The sequence below is a fragment of the Cetorhinus maximus genome, chromosome 5, assembly GCF_964194155.1.
Source record: "Cetorhinus maximus chromosome 5, sCetMax3.hap1.1, whole genome shotgun sequence".
Lineage (NCBI taxonomy): Eukaryota > Metazoa > Chordata > Chondrichthyes > Lamniformes > Cetorhinidae > Cetorhinus > Cetorhinus maximus.
The window spans coordinates 88,786-115,442 of NC_135883.1; the positions used below are offsets into that span (position 1 = coordinate 88,786).

At 42.8% G+C, this 26,657-nt stretch overlaps 1 protein-coding gene across 1 annotated transcript in view; it reads right to left on the reverse strand.

Moving 5' to 3' along the window:
* Positions 1-26,657, reverse strand: part of LOC144680445 (proto-oncogene tyrosine-protein kinase LCK-like) — a 117,533-nt gene that overhangs the window by 79,353 nt on the left and 11,523 nt on the right. The window contains exons 2-3 of the mRNA XM_078541408.1: positions 16,579-16,677; positions 11,252-11,293 (exon numbers count right to left, since the gene is read on the reverse strand). Coding sequence (XP_078397534.1) covers positions 11,252-11,293; positions 16,579-16,672 — 136 coding nt within the window. The 5' untranslated portion in view covers positions 16,673-16,677. The remainder of the gene's footprint in view (positions 1-11,251; positions 11,294-16,578; positions 16,678-26,657) is intronic.

Below are 26,657 nucleotides of genomic sequence, written 5' to 3' on the forward strand. Positions count from 1 at the left end.
GAGGGGAGGAAGAGAAGAAGAGCAATAGTAATAGGGGATTCTATAGTCAGGGGAAATGATAGGCGCTACTGTGGCCGTCTACGTGACTCCAGGATGGTGTGTTGCCTCCCTGGCTCCAGGGTCCGGGATGTCACTGAACGGCTGCAGGACATCCTGAAGAGGAAGGGTGAAAAGGCAGAGGTCATGGTACATGTTGGTACCAATGACAAAGGTAGAAAGAGGGATGGGGTCTTGCATCAAGAATTCAGGGAGTTAGGCAGTAGACTGAAATGCAAGACCTCTCAGGTTGTAATCTCTGGATTAGCGAGCACAGAAATAGGAGAATAGCGCAGATGAATACGTGGCTTAAGAGTTGGTGCAGGAGGGAGGGTTTTAGATCCCTGGATCACTGGGACCGTTTCTGGGGAAGGTGGGACCTGTACAAGTGGGACGGTCTACATCTGAACCAGAGCGGGACTAACATCCTTGCGGGCGGGTTTGCTAGTGCTGTTGGGAGGAGTTTAAACTAATTCAGCAGGGGAGGGGACACAGAATGTTAGCAGAATAGGGACACATCACAATACAGTAAAACAATCAAGTCAGAGGGAGTACAGCTGCAATAAGCTTCACGGGAGTAAGGCAAGGCTGGCTGGCCTCTACTTTAATGCCTGGAGTATTACAGGTAAAATGGATGAGTTAAGGGTGAGGATTGACATGTGGAATTGTGATATAGGAGCCATCACAGAGACGTGGTTGAGGGAGGGGCAGGATTGGCAGCTCAACATTCTGGGATACAGAATCTTCAGGCGAGACAGGGGAGGGGGTAAAAGAGGAGGAGGTGTTGCATTATTAGTTAAGGAGTCAGTTACTACAGTAAGGAGAGGTGATATCTTTGAGGGGGTATCGAATTAAGCTTTGTGGATAGAGCTTAGGAATAAAAAAGGGGCAGCCACATTGTTAGGTATTTATTGTAGACCCTCAGATGGTCAGTGGGAAATTGGGGAGCAAATATGTGTACAATATGCACATAAACAATAACGATAGGGTAATTATATTAGGTGATTTAAACTTTCCCAACATTAATTGGGATAGACATAGTGTTAAGGGACTGGATGCTGTGGATTTCTTGACATGTTTACAGGAGAACTTTTTAGGTCAATTTGTAGAGGGTCCAACAAGGGACGGTGCAGTGCTGGACCTAATTCTGGGGAATGAAGCCGGACAGGTGGCTGAGGTGGTGGTGGGTGAGCATTTTAGTGATAGCGACCACAATATGATACAGTTTAAGCTTGTTATGGACAAAGAAATAGACAAGTTGCAAAAAAATGTTTTGGATTGGGGGAGAGTGGATTTTAGTAAAATAAGGCAGGATCTGGCTAAGGTAGACTGGGAACAGCTACTTGTGGGGAAATCTACAGAGGAACAGTGGGGGGTGTTCAAAAAGGAAATGGGGAGGGGACAGGCTCAACATGTTCCCTCTAGGGTGATAGGAAGGAGTAACAAGCTCAGAGAACCATGGATGACCAGAGATATTCAGGATACGATGAGAAGGAAAAGAGAGGCTTTTAGCAGGTACAAGGGAAGCAAATCAGTGGAGGCATTAATGGAGTACGGAAAGTGCAGGGTGGAGTTTAAGAAAGCAATTAGGAGATCAAAGAGGGGATATGAGAAAGCTCTGGCTGGTATAAGTAGAGAAAATCCCAAGATATTTTATAAGTATATCAATGGGAAAATGATAATCAGGGAAAGAGTAGGGCCCATAAGGGATCAAGGGGGCAATCTATGGGTGGAGCCAGAGGACATCGGTAAAGTGTTGAATGAATACTTCACATCCGTCTTCATCCAAGAGAATGAGGATGAAGGTATGGAACTCGGAGAGAGAGACTGCGAGGTTCTTGAGCAAATTGATATAGGGAGTGACAACATATTGGAAGCATTGGCAGGCTTAAAAGTGGACAAATCTCCAGGTCCGGATGATTTGTGTCCCAGACTGCTGAGGGAGGCAAGGGAGGAGATCGCAGGGGCTCTGACCCGAATTTTTAATTCCTCTCTGGCCATGGGGGAGGTGCCAGAGGATTGGAGAACAGCAAATGTGGTTCTGCTATTTAAGAAGGGTTGTAGGGATAAGCCAGGGAACTACAGGCCAGTGAGTCTCACGTCAGTGGTAGGGAAACTATTGGAGAAAGGTCTGAAGGAGAGTATCTATCTCCACTTGGAGAGCCAAGGTTTGATCAGGGATAGTCAGCATGGCTTTGTCAGAGGGAGGTCATGCCTAACAAATTTGATTGAATTTTTTGAGGAGGTGACCAGGTATGTAGATGAGGGTAGTGTAGTTGATGTAGTTTATATGTATTTCAGCAAAGCCTTTGACAAGGTCCCACATGGGAGACTTATAAAGAAGGCAAATGCACATGGGATACAGGTTAATTTGATAAGGTGGATTCAAAATTGGCTTAGTTGTAGGAGACAGAGGGTGATGACAGGAGGATGCTTTAGTGACTGGAAGCCAGTGTCCAGTGGTGTACCACAGGAATCTGTGCTGGGTCCCCTATTATTGGTCATTTATATAAATGACATAGATGACTGTGCAAGGGGTAGGATTAGGAAGTTTGTGGATGACACAAAGATTGGCCTGGTTGTGGTTAACAGTTAGATTGAGTGTCTTGGGCTACAGGAAAATATAGATGGGATGGTCAAATGGACAGATAAGTGGCAGATGGAATTTAACCCTGAAAAGTGTGAGGTGATACACTTTGGAAGGAGTAATTTGACAAGGAAGTATTCAATGAATGGCATGACACTAGGAAGTTCTGAGGAACAAAGGGACCTTGGCATGTGTGTCCATAGATCTCTGAAGGCAGAGGGACATGTTAGTGGGGTGGTGAAAAAGGCATATAGGACACTTGCCTTTATCAATTGAGGTATAGATTACAAAAGTAGGGAGGTCATGTTGGAGTTGTATAGAACCTTGATGAGGCCACAGCTGGAGTACTGTGTGCAGTTCTGGTCGCCACATTATAGGAAGGATGTGATTGCACTGGAGGGGGTGCAGAGGAGATTCACCATGATGTTGCCTGGGATGAAACATTTAAGCTATGAAGAGAGGTTGGATAGACTTGGGTTGTTTTCGTTGGAGCAGAGAAGACTGAGGGGCGACCTGATCGAGGTGTACAAGATTATGAGGGGCATGGACAGGGTAGATAGGGAGCAGCTGTTCCCCTTAGTTGAGATGTCAGTCATGAGGGGGCACAGGTTCAAGGTGAGGGGCAGGAGGTTTAGGGGGGATGTGAGGAAAAACTTCTTTACCCAGAGGGTGGTGACGGTCTGGAATGCACTGCCTGGGAGGGTGGTGGAGGCGGGTTGCCTCACATCCTTTAAAAAGTATCTGGATGAGCACTTGGCACGTCATAACATTCAAGGCTATGGGCCAAGTGCTGGTAAATGGGATTAGGTAGGTAGGTCAGGTGTTTTTCACGTGTCGGTGCAGACTTGATGGGCTGAAAGGCCTCTTCTGCACTGTGATTCTGTGACTTTTATTCTGGCAGCAGATGAATACACTGTCGTACACAGGCCTGGAAATCAAATCGCAAACGCCGATGCCCTTAGTCATTTGCCTTTACAAGAAAATGATGAGCACGTCCCAGTTCCACAGGGACTTGTTTTACTGTTAAATTTCTTAGATTTCTCACCGGTATGTGCTCGACAGATCAGAGACTGGACAAGTCAGGACCCAGTCCTATCTCAGGTATGAGAACAAGAGCTATGTGGTTGGTCTCAGGAGCCCCTATCTGATGGAATGAAACTGCACTTCAACAGAAGACATGAAATAACCAGTCAGGATGGCATCTTATTGTGGGGAGCACGAGTGATCATTCCTCCAAAAGGAAGGGAGCCACTTTTAATTGAACTACACAGGAATTTCCCGAATGAAGACCATAGCATGCAGCTATCTAAGGAGGCCTGGGATGGATGGCGAAATAGGGTTTAATAAAGCACTGTGTGCAATGTCAGAAACTGCAACATTTGCCAGTGACAGCTCCGTTACACCCATGGGAGTGGCCAGGTAGACCCTGGGCGCGGTTACACATTATTCCCAGGAAAGCTCCAACATCATCAATGTTTCTGCTCATTGTCGATGCCCATTCAAAATGGTTGGGCATATATGAGGTGAAGTCACCAATGTTGGCTGCTTCAATTGAGAAACTACATCAGAGTTTATCCATTCAGGCTCTACCAGAAATAGTTGTTTCCGATAATGAGCACGGCATTTATGAGTGCTGAGTTTCAACGGTTTATCAGCCTCAACGGTATCACTCATGTAAAAACTTCACCGACCCATCCTTCCTCAAACGGACTGGCTGAAAGGGCAGTTCAAATGTTCAAGTCAGGCATGAAAAGCTAACTGGAGATTCCTTCGCAACCAAGCTAGCACGCTTTCTTTTTCATTACAGGACTATCCCTCACACAGCAACAGGTGTCACACCTGCGGAGTAATTGTTGAAACGCCATCTCAGGACGAGACTGAGCTTATTAATGCCGAATTTAGAGGGGAAGGTAGAAAGGAGTCCGGGAAGCCAGAAAACTAGACACTGTGGGAGAAACGGTATTCGTGAAAAATTTCGGGAAAGGACCAAAGTGGTTACCAGGTGAAATAAGTGCAATGACTGGACCTCCATCTTACCATGTGGAGGTGGAAGGCTAGATCATCCGTAAACATGTGGATCATTTAAGGAAGAGAGAAACAAATCAGCAAGTTATGGCTCCACCAGTGACCATGACCAGGTCTGCATTTCCTGTTGAGGATCCTCAACCCAGGACAGACATGTCTGATGTTCCTGTAAGAGTTGAGGATACAGAACTGCGAGTGCCCATCGAAGCACCTGATGTTCAGCAACTCTGGAAAAGGAGGTTTCTGACAAAGAATCTGAAGTTGAGGAACTGAGACGTTCCACATGTACCAGAAAACTGCCTGAAAGACTGAACTTGTAAATTCCTCACCCAGTGTAAATATTATTTCATTTTGAAAAATATGTACTTGTAAATATAACATATATGTAGCCGAGTTAAAGGGGGAGGAATGTAGTAATTATGGTTTTATTTAGTGTCTAATGTACCTTTAAGAATAATACTTGTTAAGGAAGATCATATGACCTGTAGTAACCAATAGGAGATTAGCACGGGCTACCTCAGCAGTGAGTGCAGTGATGGAGTTGGAGTTGAAAGCACATTTGTAGTTGCTTCTGAGTATATTATAAATAAACTTAGGGCAGGATTTTCCCCCCGTTGGGGGCGAAGTTTAAGTGCGGGTGCGGACAGGCGTGCCTTCGATCAGCGCCCCCAATCAGGGGCGCGGCGCCAGTTTATGTGGGCAGGCTAATTAAGGCCCACCCAGCGTGATGTCCGCATGAGAAGCGCTATGTGCTCCCTGTGCAGGCGGGGGGGATTCCCTAAACCTGAGAGTGTGCATTTTCACACATGCGCAGGAAAGAGCGAACTCATCTCCCTGAGGCTAAGTGCTGCCTCAGGGAGATTGGCTGCTCTGTCAAAAATAATCTTAAGGTTGGATGCACAAGTCCATTAATTAGTTAAATTACTCTGTCAATGGCCGCAATTGGCCACTGACAGGTCGGCGGGCGCACAGCTGACTTTGCTGCGCCCCCGCCTTCCTGAAAATTTAATGGGGTGCAGTCGGGAGTTCCAACCAACATCACCACACATCATTTTACGTGTCGGCGAGCGGGCCCCACCCCCCCACGGGCCCCGTCCCCCCCACAGGCCCCCACCCCCCCCAACAGGCCCCCCACCATGGGACGCACCCCCCCACGGGCCCCGCCCCCCCACTCACCGACGGGAAAATCCTGCCCTCAATGTTTCCACCCAAGAAGTGTCTGCAGATCAACTCTTATCACTAATAATACAACTCTGCCACTCTCTACAGAGCCTTAAACTTTTTATATGTAATTTAAGGAATTTAGCCACTTATAGATCAGAGCCTGAATCTTTGAAGAGGCAGAAGGGCTCTTGCACCTTAGCCCTGAATCCTGCACCCACAATATTCACCCGGGATTAATGGGGGCAGGTTGTACTTTGCACATCCAGGGTTCAGGGAGGCAGTTGCACATGTAGAAGTGCAGCTGTCTTCAAACAGGTCCAATTTTCATTGCTGGGATTACCAAAACACAACTCATGGGGTTTAGACATTTGAAGAAAAGGTCTAAGGCCACCAGAATTATTTGGAAAGGTAAGGTGCCCCTTTTGGAGAAATAAGGTTGCCTTTTGGAGAGGTAAGATGCCCTTTGAGAGAGGTCAGGTGCCCATTGGGAGATTTCAGGTGCCCTTTGGGAGAGATCAGGTACCCCTTTGGGTCTGTTAAAAATAGACATGAATGTGCATAAAAAGTGGATAAGCTCTGTGGAACTGTTAAGCTATCAAGTCATTTAAGTCCCCAGGCCCTTTATATTTTTGAAAAACAGTCTACAGTTGAAAATAATCAGTGCTTTCTATTTCATTGTTTGTTGACATAATTAGTGCTGCTTGAGAGCTTCCACAAGCTATCATTATCACAGTTGGGGGCCTGTAAGTTCACAGTTTGATTGACAGATCCAAGTGGTTATAAAGAGATCTGTCTTTGATATGGGATCTGAAGACAAATGTATATTTTCATAAGGGATTGGGTACTTGAAGGAAATATTTGTTTATATAAAGGATTAGGTACTTGAATAGATTTAATTGTTATAAATGAGAATGTTTTTTAAATATAGTGAAGTTTGCCATTGAGAGTTAGACATTTATTTTATTTCATCTCACCACAGTTCCTGGGGTCTGTCCATGTTGGTTACCGGGTGAGTTGGCATGGTGAGTATAAGAGCAAAGGGTGGTGGATGGGAGGCATAGGTTGGTATGAGTTGGCACTAAGTTGGCATAGGGGCTATGAAGGGCATGGGATGAGTGGGGGCATGGCCTGGTATGGAGGGTATGAGGAGCCATGGGGGATGGATGGAGGGCATGAGGTGACATGAGTTGACATGGATGGGGCATGGACAATGTGTGGGGTATGAGGGGGGAAGGCCAGAGGGTTTTTGTTTAATTTTTCTTATCACAACTGAAGCAAAGTCCTAGAGCAGCGAGGCAGCCCTTTTACACAACGCACACTGGCACCTGGAGGCCCTTGTGGCTGCCTCTAAACTCTTTTGGGGGTCGGCGAGCCTGACTCCTGTTAGCTCGCCCCCCCCCACACCCCCCCTGAATGAAAATCCGAAGACTCAGGGAAGTTTTTCCCCGAGTTGGGTTTTCAGAGTCGGGAATTATCCTGAATTGCACCTAAAAGATGCTTGATATTGGGCTTGTTACACTTCAACTCCCACTGAATTTAGTTTGCATAATTATAAATGTAAAACCTTCCATAAACCAGAGGAATTAAATATTTTGATATGATAAAACATGTTTGCTAGTGCCAGTGCGCCTAAGAAAATAGTACACTTTAAAGAATCATCCCAAAGCCGGCACATTTTGTGGATCCGTACAATTTCAATCTGGGAACATGGCCAGTTTTATGAACAGAACCTGATTCATGCAAATTAAATCTTAAACAAGCATAAAAGATTCACAGGAAACAAGAGCGCAAATTATTTTGGGCGCAGTGCAGATTTAAAGTTCTCTGATCTTTTGATCAGAAGTAGGCCATTCAGACCATCAAGCCTGCTCTACCATTCAATAAGAACACGGCTGATCTGACTGTGGCCTGGACTCCATTTTCCTGTCTGGTCCCCAGAATTCTCGACTCCCTTGTCAATCAAAACTTTGTCAAATTCAGCCTTAAATATATTCAATGACCTAGCCTTCACTGCTCATTGGGGAAGAGAATTCCAAACACTGATGACCCTCTGAGAGAATAAATTCCTCCTCATCTCTGTCTTAAATGGGAGACCCCTTATTTTTAAACTGTGCCTCCTAGTTCTAGATTACCACATGAGGGGAAACATCCCCTCAGCATCTACCCTGTCAGGGCCCCCCTGAATCTTATATGTTTCAGTAAGATCACCTCTCATTCTTCTAAACTCCAATGAGCTTAGGCCCAACCAGCTCAATCCTTGCTCATAAAACAACACCTTTATCCCAGGAATCAGCCTAGTGAGCTTTCTCTGAATTGTTTTCAATGCAAGCATATCCCTCCTTAAGTTAGGAGACCCAAACAGTACACAGTACTCTAGGTGTGGTCTCACCAATGCCCTGTACAGTTGTAGCAAAACATCCTTATTTTTGTACTCCAACCCTCCTGCAGTAAAGGCCAACAATCCATTTGCCTTCCTAATTGCTTGCTATACCTGCATGGAAACTTTTAATGATTCATGTACAAGGACACCCAGATCCTTCTATACCACAGCATTCTGCAGCCTTTCTGCTTTTCTATTCTTCTTGCCAAAGTGGACAACCTCACAGTTCCCACATTATGCTTCATCTGCCAAATTTAGTTGGGACCCAGTTCCGCCAGCATCTGGTCTTGTCTAGGAATTCCCATCTGACCTTTTAAAGAGCAAAGCCAAATTAGAGAGCCCAGCCTCTCAGCTGGTGGGGGCCAGAGTGGTGACCAGTACATCTGGGGCATACATGCTGCCCGACATTGGAAATGGGGCCTATCCGGGGATCTGGCATGGGGTCATGGACATGGCCTCTAAAGAGGCCCTTGAAATTGGTTTGAAGATATTACTTGTACCCCACTTGCAAAATAAGCCACCCAGGAGCAGTTTTCAGCACCCCATCCCTTGGCACGCTAGCCTTTGGCCAGATTGACTTCACTAACAGTGAGCATCTTAAATACATCCCCAGTGTCATGGTCACCTGTCATTGGCATAGAGACCAGTGAGTTTGTTCTGACTCCATGAAAATTGACAGAGTCAGAAGTGTAGATTCCAGGCATGCACATCTTGGCACTTACAATGGGATGCACCAAAAAAAGTATTTTGAACTTAGGTTTCCACTCATACAAAGACCATATCAGGCAAAAAAGCAGCAAGCAAAATCAAGGCTGGGCAAAATAAGAGTGGGAGCGTGAAACAAAAGCTGTGGATAAATGATGGAGGCTCACAGACCCAATCTATCCCCAACCCTTTGTATTTCTAAACATTCAAGATATCCAAGAAATATAACAGATCAGCAATATCAATGCTAGTTATATGGAAAAGGCACTGGACAGAGCAACAGTATTCACTGCAATAAAACTCCTGGTCACAGGAAATTGTCCTCCAAAACCAATAATTTGGCATCTAACATATTGCCATTTTTGTTGTATTTAGTGGAATTAGAAAATGTAGCTGTGATAAAAAGTGAATGAGATAAATACAATCAGTCCTGTAGACAGGAAAATGAATGTCAAGTGCATGACTGGCTTCTTGCAAAACTTGCGCTAGTCATAGGAATTTGCATCATGAACTCAGTAGTTATAATGTTGTCAGGTCGCTTTTGATGATGCCAAAAAAATAATGTTTCGCTTTGAGGCACAATTTCATGGCTCTGTCTCGTGGATAGCACTTGGTGCTTTTTATTGATAAGCCAGTGATTCCATTTAGTTAAACTTGGCATACCAAGACAAAGCATACCAGACCATCAAATTACAGATGTGCTTTCATACCTTGGAGGGACTTGCAGCACAGTAGGAAAGAACTTCAGAAAGCTTATGTTCAGTGGCCCAGAACGGCACACTCCCACTGCACTTTGGAGCTTTGGGAAAAGACCAGTTCCTACTGAACCATGCAAATGGTGTTCTCTCCTGAGACCACAAACTCTGGCAGCATCAGGACCAGAGCTCCTCAGCAACCATATCACAGCAACTACAGTGGCATGCTAGCCCCCAAATCTGTAATTTATACCTTTATACCTGAAGGGTTGAATATTTCTGACTGAAAAGGGAAGGAGAGTTTTTTGTTAAATTGAGAAACCTAGGTGAAAAGCCAAAAGTGCATGATACACCCAGGATGAAAAGAATTGGAAAGAAGATTGGCAAAGTCAGGAAGGAGCAATTAGGTGATGTCAAGCTTGGGTTTTTTAATTCTGCACATTGTACAAGAAAGGAAAGACTGAAGGAGGTACAGATTTAACGTGCAAGGAAAGATTGGGATAAAGTATGAAGTAGTGTGATGGATCACACTTTAAAGAAAATGATGATGAAGAGTGTTTTACATACAGTATCACCAGCATGCAAAATATGCCATCCTACACAGCCTTCATCCCGAAGCTTCACACTGCACTACAGCACCAAACTTACAAAGGCTGAGAGAAGGTGGGATAGTTCAAAAAGTGATGCTAAATGTTGGAAGGTTGGATAGTGTAAAATGTTTTGATTTTGAGAGGCTATAAATGGTAGAAGAAAGTGAAGCGTGAAGCAGAAATTAGTTTATAAATCAGAGGTGAAAGGAAAGAATTAATAATAGAAAATCTATGTAAGTCTTGATTTCAACACCAGGGAACTACACATCTGGGATATGGATACAAATTTTTACATTGCAATAAAAATTGAATTTATGTGGAAACACATTGACTACCAGTGTAAACCATATACTTTTTAGCAGTGTTTATTCATCAAGGTAACATTTCACAACCGTGAAACACATATAGGGCAGAATTTAATGGAGCCTGCTGGAGCAGGCAGGATGGCCGATGGACCAAGTGAATCACATGTGAAGATGCCTGTCTGACTCACAGCAGTGGACCACTCATTTAGTGAGTGGTATAAAGGAGCCAAGGCAAGAAACCCAACCACGAGCGGCAGGAGGGCAATTAGACTTGTTATGAGCCACTTAAAACCAATTATCCCTGAGGATTCAATGGTGGTTCAGGCGTTTCATGAGGACTTGTACAAGTCTTCTGTGCCTCCAGAAAGTCACCCAGCAAAGCTCCCACAACCCCCATCCCACCCCACTTATCTCTTGCCATGAATCCAGCAACCATCCCTGGTCCAGTGTGTTACTGGCAGTGGCCACAGCTCCCAGTCGCACTGCCAGTAATGGGGGGGTAATGGGGGGTAATGGGGGTGGGGGGAGTGGTGCGATTTCTACCCTACTGAGGATTTAATCCAGTGGGGGGGTCCTGTGCTGTCCAGGTAAGTACCTGCTTGCCTAGTAATCGCATTGGACCTCCTGGAGAAAAGTGATGCAGGGTTCCTACCGGTTCTCCAACCAGTGGACAGGACCCCTGTTGCCAACACTAATTTCTGCCCCTAGTAAGAGAGAAGCACATATATGGCACTCAGTACACAAAAGAATGAAAACAAGCTTACCCTGAGAGTGTCCAAGCGGTGAAACCTGATTACCAAAGCGAAAAGATGTAGTTAGGAGACAATTCCTCAGTAAAATGATTTTATTGTTAAATAAACATAGATGCTCCATTCAAGTAACTGAAATGTCAAATTGATATTTCAAATTTAAATAGCAACCTAAAATAATCTTGAGGCAGCTTCCATAGTTGAGATCTTGTATCTAATGCTGAAACATTGATGGGCAAAAAATAGTCTAGTACTAAGAAAGAAAGGGAAATAACTTGCATTTATATAGCACCTTTCGCAACCTCAGGGCATCCTGAAGCGCTTTACAGATAATTTAAGTGTTTTTGAAATGCACTTACCATTGTCATGTAGGAAATATTTCAGCCAATTTTACACAGCAAGATTCCACAGTCAACATTGGGATAATGGCTAGGTAACCTGTTTTACTGCTGTTAGTTGAATAATAGATATTAGTCAAAACACTGGAGGGAACTCCTATGCTCTTTTTCAAATTTCTCCATGAGATATTTTACCAGAGAAAGCAGTTTGGGACTGAGACTGCACAGAAGTGTTAGACTGGGTATTCAAGTTACGCAGAGTGGTACTTAAACCTACATCCTTCTGACTCAGAGATAAGGATACAATGGAGCCAAAGCTGACATTTCAAAATAACAGCTTGCCGAGACTTTATGCAGCTCAGCAGAGACAGAATAAAAGTACAAATATCAATTAAGTATTTTTTAAATTGATGGGGCAGAATTTTGCCGTCAGCAAGAAGGGGGCGGGGCCCACTCGCCGACACGTAAATGACACGCGGTGACGTTGAGCAGAACCCCCGACGTCACCGCGCCCCATTTAAATTTTCAGGTAGGTGGGGGCACAGCAAAATCAGCTGTGGGCCCGCCGACCTGTCAATGGCCAATTGAGGCCATTGACAGGATCATTTAAACAATTAAAGGACCTGCCCGTCCAACCTTAAGGCTGGCGGATCGGTCAGGAGCCCCGGCGGGGAATAGAAAAAACATGAAACCTCATCCACTGGCGGGATCAGGTTTCATGTAGGGTTTAAAAAAGTTTAATAAAGTTATTATGTAAATTATGAACATGTCCCATCTCATGTGACATTGTCACATGAGGGGCACATGTTAAGGGAATTTTTTTCTCTATTTTTAATCTTTTTAAAAGTGTCAGCGATCTCCCTGAGGCTGCACTTAGCCGCAGGGAGATGTAAGCTTCTTCGTGTGCATGCATGACAGAGCGCACTCTCGCTTTCGGGGAATCCCCCCCCCGCCCCGGTCCATACAGGGAGCGCATAGCACTTCCCACCGGGCATCACGCTGGGCGGGCCTTAATTGGCCGCCCATGTAAAATGGCGGCGGTACCCGCTTCTCCGCCGGGGATCAGCTCCCCGCCCGCCAGAGATTGGGTCGGGCCCACCCACCCAACAGGCAGAAAATTCTGCCCTTGATATCCAAAAAGCTTTGAGGTTTTTTCTATAAGGTTTATATTTGTAATTGAGAATGATAAGGAGAGAAATCCTTTTCCATGCTACTCAAATATGTTCATTAGGTCAAACACAATGGTTATTGGGTTTCGTCTCCAAATGGAGGGGGGGATGGGGGCGCAAAACACTGTGTATAGTTTTTTTCAGAGGAAAACAATTTTTCTCTCCTTTTCCAACCTCACACCATTTTTGTGTGGCCCTTTGATGGGTTGAGATGACCTTAGGTGCAAAAGGCACCTGCACCTCTTCCAAGGTCAGGGTTCCCAATGTGAGAATCACAGGAAAATTGTATTTTCACCCACACACCAGTTTTGTGTGGTGCTGTGAGACTTTGGAAGCCTTAAAAAACATGTCTCCTTGAAGTGGTTGGCACCACTGGGGGAAGTGTCCTGAAGATTTGGGAACATTCCAAAAGGCATGTGTAAAATGTTTTGACACCTTCAAATAAGACCAAAAGACATAGGAGCAGAAATTAGGCCATTCGGCCCATCGAGTCTGCTCTGCCATTCAATCATGGCTGATAGGTATCTCAACCCCATTCTCCCGCCTTCTCCCCGTAACCTTTGATCCCCTTACCAATCAAGAACCTATCTATCTCGGTCTTAAATACACTCAATGACCTGGCCTCCACAGCCTTCTGTGGCAATGAATTCCATAGATTCACCACTCTCTGGCTAAAGAAGTTTCTCCTCACCTCTGTTCTAAAAGATCTTCTCTTTACTCTGAGGCTGTGCCCTCAGGTCCTAGTCTCTCCTACTAATGGAAACATCTTCCCCACGTCCACTCTATCCAGGCCTTTCAGTATTCTGTAAGTTTCAATCAGATCCCCCCTCATCCTTCTAAACTCCATTGAGTATAGACCCAGAGTCCTCAAATGTTCCTCATATGTTAAGCCTTTCATTCCTGGGATCATTCTCGTGAACCTCCTCTGGACCCTCTCCAGGGCCAGAACATCCTTCCTGAGATATGGGGCCCAAAATTGCTCACAATATTCTAAATGTGGTCTGACCAGAGCCTTATAAAGCCTCAGCAGCACATCCCTGCTTTTATATTCTAGTCCTCTCGAAATAAATGCCAACATTGCATTTGCCTTCCTAACTACCGACTCAACCTGCAAGTTAACCTTAAGAGAATCCTGGACTAGGACTCCCAAGTCCCTTCGCACTCCAGATTTCTGAATTCTCTCCCCATTTAGAAAATAGTCTATGCCTCTATTCTTCCTACCAAAGTGCATGACCTCACACTTCCCCACGTTGTATTCCATCTGCCACTTCTTTGCCCATTCTCCTAACCTGTCCAAATCCTTCTGCAGCCTCCCCGCCTCCTCAAGACTACCTGTCCCTCCACCTATCTATGTATCATCTGCAAACTTAGCCAGGATGCCCTTGGTTCCTTCATCTAGATCATTAATGTATAAAGTGAAAAGTTGTGGTCCCAACACTGACCCCTGCGGAACTCCACTAATCACCGGCTGCCATCCTGAGAAGGACCCCATTATCCCCACTCTCTGCCTCCTGCCAGACAGCCAATCTTCTATCCATGCTAGTACCTTGCTTCTAACACCATGGGCTCTTATCTTACTGAGCAGCCTCCTGTGCGGCACCTTGTCAAAGGCCTTCTGGAAGTCCAAGTAGATAACATCCATTGGCTCTCCTTTGTCTAACCTACTCGTTACCTCCTCAAAGAATTCTAACAGATTTGTCAGGCATGACCTCCCCTTGATGAAACCATGCTGACTTTGCCCAATTTTACCATACACTTCCAAGTATTCTGAAATCTCATCCTTAATAATGGACTCTAAAATCTTACCAATGACTGAGGTCAGGCTAATCGGCCTGTAATTTCCCGTCTTTTGCCTCACTCCCTTCTTAAACAGGGGGGTTACATTAGTGCTTTTCCAGTCCTCTGGGACCCTCCCTGACTCCAGTGATTCCTGAAAGATCACCACTAAGGCCTCCACTATCTCTTCAGCTATCTCCTTCAGAACTCTGGGGTATAATCCATCTGGTCCAGGTGATTTATCCACCTTCAGACCTTTCAGTTTTCCTAGCACCTTCTCCTTGGTAATGGCCACCATGCTCACCTCTGCCCCCCGACTCTCTTGAACTTGCCACTCTTAGAAGCTGTATTGTAATGTAGATGTGTTTTAATGTAATGATTCATCACAGGGATTTGTCCTGCAAAGGTTTTTTTTTATTCATTAACAGGATGTGGGCTTCGTTGGCTGGGCCAGCATTTATTGCCCATCCCTAGTTGCCCTTCAGAAGGTGGTGGTGAGCTGCCTTCTTGAACCACTGCAGTCCATGTGGTGTAGGTACACCCACAGTGCTGTTAGGGAGGGAGTTCCAGGATTTTAACCCAGCGACAGTGAAGAGACAGCGATATATTTCCAAATCAAGGTATTGAGTGACTTGGATGGGAACTTCCAGGTGGTGGTGTTCCCATCTATCTGCTGCCCTCGTCCTTCGAGATGGTAGTGGGTTTGAAAGGTGCTGTCTAAGCAGCCTTGGTGAGTTCCTGCAGTGCATTTTGTAGATGGTACACACACTGCTGCTACTGTGCGTCAGTGGTGGAGGGAGTGAATGTTTGTGGATGTGGTGCCAATCAAGTGGGCTGCTTTGTCCTGGACAGTGTCAAGCTTCTGTTGCAGTCAAATGATAGGACCCTCACTGTTTGTCACACCTCCAAGTTTGGTATCTATAGAAACACGCTCTGGGAGATTTCTTAGGCAAACAAAACAAATTTTATTTACATGAGAGCCTCCGTGGCTGTTTGTATCTAGCCAGCCCCTCATATGGCCACTTTTTTCCTAGGAAACACCTCCTTAGAACGTATTCCCTTTTCTAGCCACACATTGGTTGAACAAATCATGTGACCCTTACTTAGTTGAACTGATTTTAAAGTGACAGTCATCATGGCAAATTTTGAAATTTTACTCTGTGTTCCAATATCCATGTCATTTGTGTATGTCAAAAAGAGCAGAGGTCCTAGCACTGACCCTTACAAACACCAATATCTACTATCCTCCAGTATAACAGGTGTATGACAGAGGGGGAAAAAATTGCATTTATATAGTACTTTTCACATCCTCAGGTTATTGTTCACAACCAATGTATTACTTTTAATGTATCATTTTGTTTTGTAGGCAAATTTGTGAATCACAATGTCACATAAACAGCAATGAGATGAATGTCCAAATAACCTGTTTTGTGCGATGTTGATTGAGGAATGCATGTTGCCCAATTAAGCTGGTTTTGGTTCAGTATTTGACCATAGGTCAGAACTTCAGAAGAACGCACTGCACTTCTTTGCAAGAGTAGCATGGGTTCTTTTGCTCCCACCCTCAGTTCAACAATTTGTCCAATTCTAATAATGCAGCACTTTCTCATTACTGCACTAGGCTGAATGCTGAAATCCAAAGTGAGGTTTAGGACCCTCAGAGGCAAGAGTGCTACTACTGAGCCAAAGTAGGCACTTATCAATACCTACAGAGTGTTATCCCCACTTCACTCACATGGTTGTACGGCTAATTTGAAGTGGTAAGAATAAAAAATGGAAAACAAAATGAGATGTAAACAAAAAATTGCAAATGTTAGAATGTGAAAAGGAAACAGAAAATGCCAGCAATACAGTGGATTAATCTGAAAGGGAACGACAGATTAATTTCTAGGATGGGGACCCTCTTCATCACAACTGTTTGGCTGATTTATCTCACTTCTTCAGATGCTGATTGACCTGCTGTGCATTGACTGTATTTTCTGTTATGATCTAACGCTTCTGTAATATGCTTTAAAGAACTAAGTAAAATGAAGTTATAATATCATTCTGGCTGTACTCACATGTTGTGGCCTGGTTTCAGAGTGCAGCTCATTAACCAGCTCATGGCGTGTAAAACTATGCTTTCTCTTTTCACTGCTAGCTGCACAGCCCATCCTCCCTGAAACAAAAACAATAGAAAGTAATTGATTCATTAATGAAGTTTTGACAGATAAACCCCATCACTGTGCCTCCAACAATGGATCAGCTTGTTTCAATTAGCTTAAAAAGCCATCTTTCTGTTAATGCACCACACATGGCCATTGGCAACACTCCTTTTGCCAACACAAAAACTTGAGAAATGAAAAATCATCAAAAATATACTCAGAAACCAGGTATGTGGCCTTTCATGCTGAGCATATTAAGTTGTGGTCAGGCAAAGTATGTGTGCCCAGTAACCTGGGTCTGTGACATACTGACACACAACCACAAGGTATTTTTTTTAGTGGTACATAACATCAGTGTGATCTCAATTTCAAAAAAAAGCAGATTTCCTCCCCTCTTCTAAAGATTGGTTTTGCAACTGGTTAAGAAGTCTCACAGTAACTGGTATCCATCAGGTCTTAACCCAAATGGCAATTATTAATGCATGAACACAAACAGTGGCAATTCCATTATTTAGACCATCGGAGCTCAGACTGTCCTCACCTGAAATCCAGAATTGCAGCAGCAATCATTGGGCAGAATTTAGAAACAGAAACACTGCCCAATTTTCCTGACCCCATCAGAGCACAGAGGCCAAATATGTGGCCAAGGGCGGCAGAAATAAGCTTCAGCAGAGGCCACAGATTAACCCTGGGATCTTCCTAGGCTTCATGACTCAGTTATTCCCCAGATAAATGAACTGAGCTATGACGAAAGCCCTCAAATTCAAAGGCAACTTTAATACTTTAATTATTCTTAATGGTTGCTGTGCACAAAAAGAATGCAGACTTGAGATAGGCCTACAACACTAGAATTGCAGAACCAGTAAATTTATTTAAATAAGTCAGGTAACCATTAGCAGTCCCAATTATAGAGGCATAATTTTTAAAATTACACTTTTACAAATGTATATGGATTGATATTTTACAAGGGACTGTACCAATGCAAAAATATTCTTCCATTAAACCAAGAAAGTCCACAATCTGCTCACAAGCCTGTACTGCATTAGTTAATCTCAGCTCTGGTGGTGCTAGAGATGCTGCAATAATTGCCATGCTAGAGAGGAAAAAATTAGCCAAACTTTCTGCTATTGAACACCATCCACTTAATTGTACTGGAAGTTGCACATGGAAAATAGGGCGAGAATCAGGCTCGGTTGTGAAGTCCCCTTGCTCCAACCCCTACCCACAATAGTTATGCAATTTACTGGCATTCACCGTTTATGTTCACAGGTGAAGCTTGAGCATTTAATTGGCTACCAGGGCAGGAATTTACCCCAGCACAGCTCAAAACCGGGAGCAGAAGAAGGTAACTTAATAGAGCAGATGCAACCTGAAACTGAATTGGTTAAACAGATTCTGTTAAATTTATTTTATTATTTCATTTCCACAGACAATTTAAAGAGACAAGAATTAAATCTACACAATATTCAGGAATTATTTCATCCCCCCACACTGTATCTAAACAGCAAGAGAGGGAAACTTGTCTGCAAAATCTTCAGATCTCCAAAACATTTCTCGAGTAGTTCTAATATGGGAAATCTATGTGCAAATGTGGTCCACCTTTGACAAAGAAAAACATAAGCTGCGCTTTTTTACAAAATGGCCTTTCAATGCTGAAGCATTCGCAACAATCTTCAGCCAGAAGTGCCAAGAGAATGATCCATCTCGCCTGGATGAGTGCAGCTCCAAAAACACTCAAGTAGCTTGACACCATCCAGGACAAAGCAGCCCGCTTGATTGGCACCCCTTCCACAAACATTCACTCCCTCCACCACCGATGCACAGTAGCAGCGGTGTGTACCACTTACAAAATGCACTGCAGGTACTCACAAAGGCTCCTTAGGCAGCACCTTCCAAACCCATGGCCGCTACTATCTAGAAGGACAAGGGCAGCAGATAGATGGGAACATCACCACCTGGAAGTTCCCATCCAAGCCACTCACCATCCTGACATGGAAATATATCACCATTCCTTCACTGTGGCTGGGTCAAAATCCTGGCAGTCCCTTCCTAACAGCACTGTGGGTGTACCTACACCACAGGGACTGCAGCAATTCAAGAAGGCAGCTCACCACCACCTTCTCACTGGCAATTAGGGATGGGCAATAAATGCTGGCCCAGCCAGTGACGCCCACATCCTCCAAATGAAGTTTTTTTAAAATTCCCTAATTAAGTTAAAGAGAAAAACACAACCGTAGCAATTTGAAAGAAAAATGCCACAAACACTTACTTTCTGACTTCTACTAAGTACTTCTAGTCACCTCACACTTATTGCTAATTCCATCAGTATTCAGCACTGTATGCAGATATATTATCCTTTTCATTTTAAAGTGCTGATCAATAGTTCTTAAATAACTACCCATTTGGACAAAAGTGAGAACTTTTGACATACCCCTTAGAACTTCTAGGATGAAATATTATAATATAGATTGAATTACATTGAATTTATAGGATCAAAAAGGCTATTCATGCCAATTGGTCTTTGCCCACATTTATACTTTACGCCAGCCTTCTTCCAGTTTTCTGCATCTAACCCTATCAGCATACTCTTCTATTTCTCATCTAACTATCTGCATACTCTTCTATTTCTTTCTCCCTCAGGTGTTTCTCTAGTTTTCCCTTAAAGCATCTATGTCGTTTGCCTCAGCTACTCCTTGTGGATTCCACATATTTATCATTCTTTGGGTGGTCAATGGAAAAGCATTGCTAAAACCACCTGATATACATAGCTTCGTGGGTGAGCTGATAAGCAGCCTCAGGAATATCTGTCAGTGTGGTCACACCTCATTTTTAACATTGAGGTTTAAAATTTACACTGCCGGTCTGAATTCAATCTATCTAAATTCAATTTCCATGTTGTCAAAAATTTCAAAAAGAACTAATTTATTTTTTGTATGCCAAGTTCATATCTTGTAAACATACCGAATTCAAAGTCAGCTAGCCTTGGCTTTACTCAAGATCTGTGTGTGTGCTTTCCTACTACCACTAAACTTTAACCTATTATTGCAAGTAATACATTTCCATATCTTCACATGCATATGCTTGAATTGTCTGTATTATCAGGGGTCCTTTCAGATTTGAACATTGGAACAAAAACATAACCACTGGGTGTCAAATAGGTTAAAATAAATAACGCTGTATTGGATCTTCACTGAATAGCAATCTTCACTGAGAAACTCAGAATACATGAATAAAAGTAAAACAAACTCCATAACACAGAATTGTTTAAAGATTACAATATGCGACTAATATTGCCACTTCACTATTTATCACATTTCTGTTTACGAAACTTTGCTGTCCACAAATTGATTGCCACGTTTTCCAACACTACAACAGTGACTACATTTCAAAAGATAATTCACGGGTTTTGAAATGCTTTGGGCATCCTGAGGACATGAAATGTGCAAGTTCCTTCTTCCAAAACAGTTCTACAGACGCTAGTGCACTTGCTGTTTTCAGAATGTTAAACTGTGTCAAGATTTGCAGTGATACAGGTAGAACTTTAAACAGCGAGAGAAAACACCACATCTGATGGACAATTGTACCTTTGATTCATTTAATTAGTGCAATCTAAATTTTGAAACAAGGATCCCAGTTGCCCACACCACCCCATAAATCCAGAATTATGAGATATATGTCTCTCAAGGCTATCACACGGCTTTTATCCCTATAGATTACTAAAAAGTACAGACAAGCACATGTCATTTCATAGCTAATGGGCTACATTGCTAACCCCTACATTCTTTTACTTGTCTTTGCCATTGTGACTCCAGTCAAACAGCAGCCAAAAGCAGCCAACCAAACAGCTAAGGAAATGTAAAGCAGCATTGCCTGCACAGAGGATTCACCTATCCCACTCCAAATGGATGCCGCTATTTGTGTTTTTTTTTCAAATGGATTATCACATCAAAAAATGAACTGTCTCCTCAACTGAACCAAGTCCTGGGCAATCAACAACAAACTCAAGCTAGTTCAACCTGCGCTTGATTGCACTTAGAGCGTTGGCTCATTTCTTGTCCCAAAGTACTCACTACTTTCAATCTGCCAAAATAGGTTTCCTCCAAAGTGGTAAAGATCCAATCATCAAGCTAAAGCTTGATGTATAACAATTCTATTTGAGTAGTTTCTTCAGAATTGATATCAATAAGAAAACGAAAATTCAAGTGCCTCCTGATCTTGTCTTTGAATTTCTGCAAGCAACCTGGTATGGTCCCTTAAACTTTAAGAAATAATTTAATGCTCTGGCTTTCTCACAGGCAGTTGTAAATCTAAGTGAACCACATTACAGAGACATCTGTCTGAATAAATTACAATTTATTTCAAATTTCAATCATAAAACAGGCTGGCTGGAAAACTGACATTAATGGCTGGTTTCCTGTTATGTTCTGAATGCTGCATTTGTGTCTGTAAAAGGTTGATTCTGCTCTTTGCTTTGGTATTTGAACTTTCTACCATCCCCAGAAAAAACTTTCCGTTTAAGTCACTGAATTTTTAAAATACCAGATAATAAAAATGTTAGAGAAAAGTCACATCAGCTTTTTAAAATTAACACTTCAATCCCTTAAAGACCCAAGCATTCTTGTATCAGAGTTAGCTCTGTAGTGGATTGGCTTCCCCTATGTGTGGAGACCAGGGAAAGAGCTTTCAGTCCTTGGGCAGTGTTTCAAGAGGCAAATGGTTACAAGCAAACCTGAAGTAAAAGGATTGCGAGCGTCAGCCAAAATTTAAGCTGAAAATACTAGAAATGCTTAGAAAGTCCCAGCTACCTAAAACAGCAAGATAGCTTAACATTCAGGCAAAACCTTTCATCAGAAGACAAGAGGACCTGAGTTTTGGTTTCAGATCTGGACTAACCAACATTCACTGCAGGGAATGCTCCCCCTGCAATGCAGATTATGGAGAATGTCTTAGAGTTGTCACTAATGCAGCAGACAAGATTTTCTTAAAAAAAGATTGTGCCCTCTCATATAATTTCCTTATCAACTCTTCTTCTTAAGAAAGCAGTGTCCCATGAAACAAATCATTGTGGAACAAGAAGTGTACATTCAGCCCATCAAGCCAGCTCTTTTCACAGGTCACATACAATTTACCCCATCATAGAATCTACTCCATCTACTAAATCTGTTGAAGGTTATTTAATTACTCTGTAAATCCCAAAGTGTAAGCAAATTAACTCTAGAATATTTATCATGTGTCCACGTGAGCCCTGACTTGAAAAGTTCTCACTCTGTCTCATGTGTAGAGCTATGAATTACATACGTGGCACATCATCAATAAACCTTTGACAAACTCTTCACCCAAATAAATAGTGCAGCAAAAGGCTGCAGTAAAGACTAGAACATACAGGGAATTTTACAGAGGGCCAATAGTACTGCTTTCCTTCACCAAGAGTCATTTAAAGAGTTCAGTAGTTTGTGAAAAATAAACACATTGGAATGTAAAACCATTAATGTAATATTAAAAATGGCTTCACTGAACAAAAGATGTACTTTACAAACTAACCTACTGCTAAAAATTATAAAATATACATCAACAATTTTCATTACAGCAAATGAAAAGTGAGTAATATATTAAGTTTTCAAAGACGTTACAAGTGTGGCAAAGACACTGTGGAGGAAAAGGAGGAGAAGTGACTGAAAAATAAATGTGCTGAATCTGTCAAAAGCCAATGGAGGTATTTTTAGCATTAGGCAATATCTAATTGCCTTTCCGTCATATACCTACCCTATTGGAAAGGAAAATTTGGCATAATATATGGCTAATTCATTGTCGGCCACGTTACTCCATTGCCGAATGGTTAAAAATCCTCCAGTAAGACTAAGTCAAGAAGCCCTGGAAATAAAGCCATTTTTTATTTTAGATTTCCTAAAATGTATGAATAGGTCATACTATCCATATATAACAAACAAGCAAACTTACATCTATATGATACCTTGCACAACCTCAGAAAGTCCCAAAGTATGTCCATGCGGCACAATCAAGCACCTGAAAGCACACCTCATAAAAAACACAGTCCCCAAGTAGCCAAAGAACTAGATTTGCAATGTAGAAAAATGAAACAGTTAATTTGCATATAGCAAGATTCCACAAACAGCAATGGGGGAAATGTGGGGTAAAAGGAGGCGATTGAAAGCGGTTTTTCGTGGCCCGTCCACTTTTCCGGTTGGCGGATGGGCCAATCGGCCAGGCGGCCTTTACATTTTTGCTCAAACCTCGATCCCGGGCCGGTTGGAGTCTCCGTGGGGAGACTCTCCTGGGGACTGTGTTTTTTATGAGGTGTGCTTTCAGGTGCTTGATTGTGCCACATGGACATACTTTGCAGCATTTTTGTTGTTTCATTTACTCTCTGCAGGTCTGCAGCTCCCAGAGGCACTGTCTGCCTTCAGAGAGCTCACGGGAAGTGTTCACCAGCACCCGTGGGTGACGCCAGCTTCCGTCCCTCCAGTGGTGCTGAGCCTTTCTCAGCACATGTTTCGCGTTGGCCGTTAGTGGGCCAGCCAGTGTGAAATCGCATTCGGTGGCCCATCACGGTTGGCGGCCCATTTCCCATCCGCTCCCAGGCCCGCCAATGGCACACGCCTGACAAGTGAAAAGTTCAGGCCTAGATAATCAGTGTTAGTGATATTGTTTGAGGGATATATGTTGACCAGGGCAGCAGAAGAATCCCCCTGTTCTTATTCAAGTAGTGCCAGAGGAGGGCAAGGGGGGCCTTGCTTTAATATTGCCACTGACAGTGCAGCATTCCCTAAGCACTGTGCTGAGGTGTCTGTCTGTCTGGATTGCATGTTCAAATTTTGCCGTGCCTACAAACCTGCAGCCTGGGGCTCCAAAGCAAGTGTATTACTATTGAGTTAAGGCTGATAGATAAATACAAGACTTTCTAGCCTATAACTTTGATGGCTCTGTGACTGTTTTACAGACATTAAATGGATGCCTAAACATCCAATATCCAAAGTGGAATCCATGTCAACATGCCACATCAAAAGTGGGCTGGCAACCTTAATGGTAAAAGCTCACCCATAGAGGCCTAGAACCAATACCTGAAACAGGTATTGGGCCCTTTGTGTGTGCAAACAGAGCACCTCTGACAGTGCAGCGCTCCCTCAGTACTGCACTGAAGTGTCAGCCTAGCTAATCTGCTCACCTATCTAGAAAAGGGGTCTGGGCCTATGACCTTTTGATTAAGAGTCAACAATATCACTGAATCAAGGTTGACATCTAAGTGTTCTTATTTTATTTATAAAGACAAAATGTTTAATTTAAAACTACTCGGATAGCATCATGATAATATTTGATTATTTAAAGTATGATAATCTAATTAAATAAATAAGGGAAAGCAGTTGTCTAGAATTTCAACTGTAATCTACAAAAAAAAATTGGGATGTCTCCATCTGAAATAAATGAATATAAAAAAGGTGTAAAGAGTGTTTTTTGTTCACCAAACACAAATTGACTCTAACAAAACTATAAAAGGGAAGAGGCTCAGCATGGCACATTCAACATCAAGATTATGTGAATTTGAGGAGTCTTGAAAGCAAACTAAAAAACTTCATAGACAACAAAGGTGAATAAGATTCAGTCTTTGCAAGTGCCCTCAACAGAGCATGTATCAATTAAAAATTAAAGCAGAGACAGAATCATCATTTCCAGAGATCTATATCAAGCACACAAGCTGAGGAAATAATCAGTGGCATTGGAACAGGCTGAAAATGTTGAAGATTTAGAAGAGAATTTCATCGACAAAATAATGTTTTTTAAGAATGGAGTGAGGCAAAGATATATGTTTTGTTCTGTTAGGGTTATCATGCAAAATATAATTAATTCAGATGGCATATGAAGGGAAGCATGTAAATATTTTGTAAGTTGTGACGAGACAAACAATATTCAGCAACTAAAGGATCAAAAATTCATTTGGTATAACACTGCTGCTACCTCGGAGATATTTAGGAGATAGCTCTCAGCATAACGCGTTTAAGGACTAGTCATTGGAGTTTAATAAAATATCAAATTGACATGGAAACAGGACAAGTATTCAATGCTTATCTTTCAAAGTCTGTACGTAATAACTTTCCAAAGAAGACAGGTAAGAATTTTTTACTTCTTAGCAATGTGCAGCATCGGAACAGCATTAGGCACGCATGGCACGGGATCAGCAAGATGCCATATGAACGATCAGCAAAGTCCTGTAGATAGCAATGGCACAGGCAAAACCAAACAGCTAAATAAGTTAAAACAACTGTTAAAAACTGAATCCATAAGACATTTCCAGCAGACTTGAAATATTATTGAGCTCTGGCTGTGCGCCTCAAGGTCGGTTTTGTGCGCGAGTCTGCCCCAGCACAGCACTGGGTAATAAAGTACAATATCAGCTACATCAAAGCATCACAGAAAATAATTTGAAAAAACACAGATTCATAATAATATTTTTATATTTAATATGATAGTCACTTTACCAGCAAAGAAAAACTAAGTCAGCTCTACCCATATTAGATTCAGGCGCCTTTTAAAGAGCGTGGAGTGGATTCAATCAATTTTCAGCTAAGGGCGGATTGATCCCAACTTTATTTATTTAAAATGCTATGGGAAGAGCCCATTGCCTACATCTCAATACTGAATAACTTCAGGCATTTCCCCTACACCCAGAGACAAGAGGAAGGAAACATGCTCTTTTCAGTATTATTTGGCCAAGTAGTGCCATCTTTAGCAGTGCATTTGATATTATGGCCTAAGTTCTGCGTTTATTGCAGACCTATTTCCCATCTCATTCGTCTCATGGAATTTACCTTCCCTTTATCAGAATATCGGCTTTCAACATACCTAGTTTCTTCCAGCTTCTGAAGCATTTGACATAAGCAAGAAAACCTTCCTGTGTTGTTCCTGATAGAGTATAACTTTTCCATATGACCTTTAGCTCGCGTCCGTGTCACACTTTCGCACACTAGCTGAGTCCTGTCTCAGATTATGTGAATAAGAAGATTTTATTCACTCCTCTACCCCCAAGCTCGCCAATTGATGTCCAGTTTTAGAGTCTTCTTGCACTATAAACCTGCAGCCTTTAGGTCCCACACCTTGGTAAATGCCACAACGGACATGTTGTTACCTCTGGTTTGATCACAAACTGGCTGAAGCCCCAGAGCATTTAAAGAAAATATGAAAAATACAAGGCTCGTTTCATATTTCCTACTGTCCAACATCTAGCATGAGTCCTGAACGATTGTGACAGCAGAACAGTTACAAGATCTTCCTTCAGTAACTTACACTCACTAATGGAGAAAGAAACTGGTAAGCTCACTGATTATCAGCCGCATGTTTGCCAGATCATTTCGAGGTGATGAGCCGCTTCCTGAAGAATATGAGAAGAGATTGGGAAACCAGCCGGGTTTCTGAACAATTTTAAAGTAATTTTTCTCGTCCCAGTCCACAAATTCAGTTTCACAACTTGCCAGTCTAGTACCACAACAGCTAGGTTACCGGACCCTGATAAAGGCACTTATTTAAATCTTCATAAACCCAAAAAAAAACTTGCATTTACACAGCGCCTTTTAAGGTCATCAGATGTCTCAAAGCGCTTTACAGCCAATTAAAAGCTTTTTGAAGTGCTATGGAAATTTTACATCCACCCGAGAATTAAAAAGAGAATTAAATATTTGGAAACTGAAGTCATTGTTTTCGGTCTCCATTCCAAGCCCTGTTCGCTAGCTACCAAATCCATTCCACTCGCTGGCAACAGTCTGTGATTAACAGTCTGTTCATATCATGTTTGACTCCAAGATAAGTTTCCAACCTCTTATTCATGGACTCACAAAGATCACCTATTTCCACCTCGGTAACATCACCTGACATTGTCCCTGTCTTGGCTCATTTGCTGCTGAAACCTTTATTCATGCCTTTGTTATCTCCAGACTCAACTATTCCAATACACTCCTGGGTGGTCTCCCACATTCATCCCTCCATA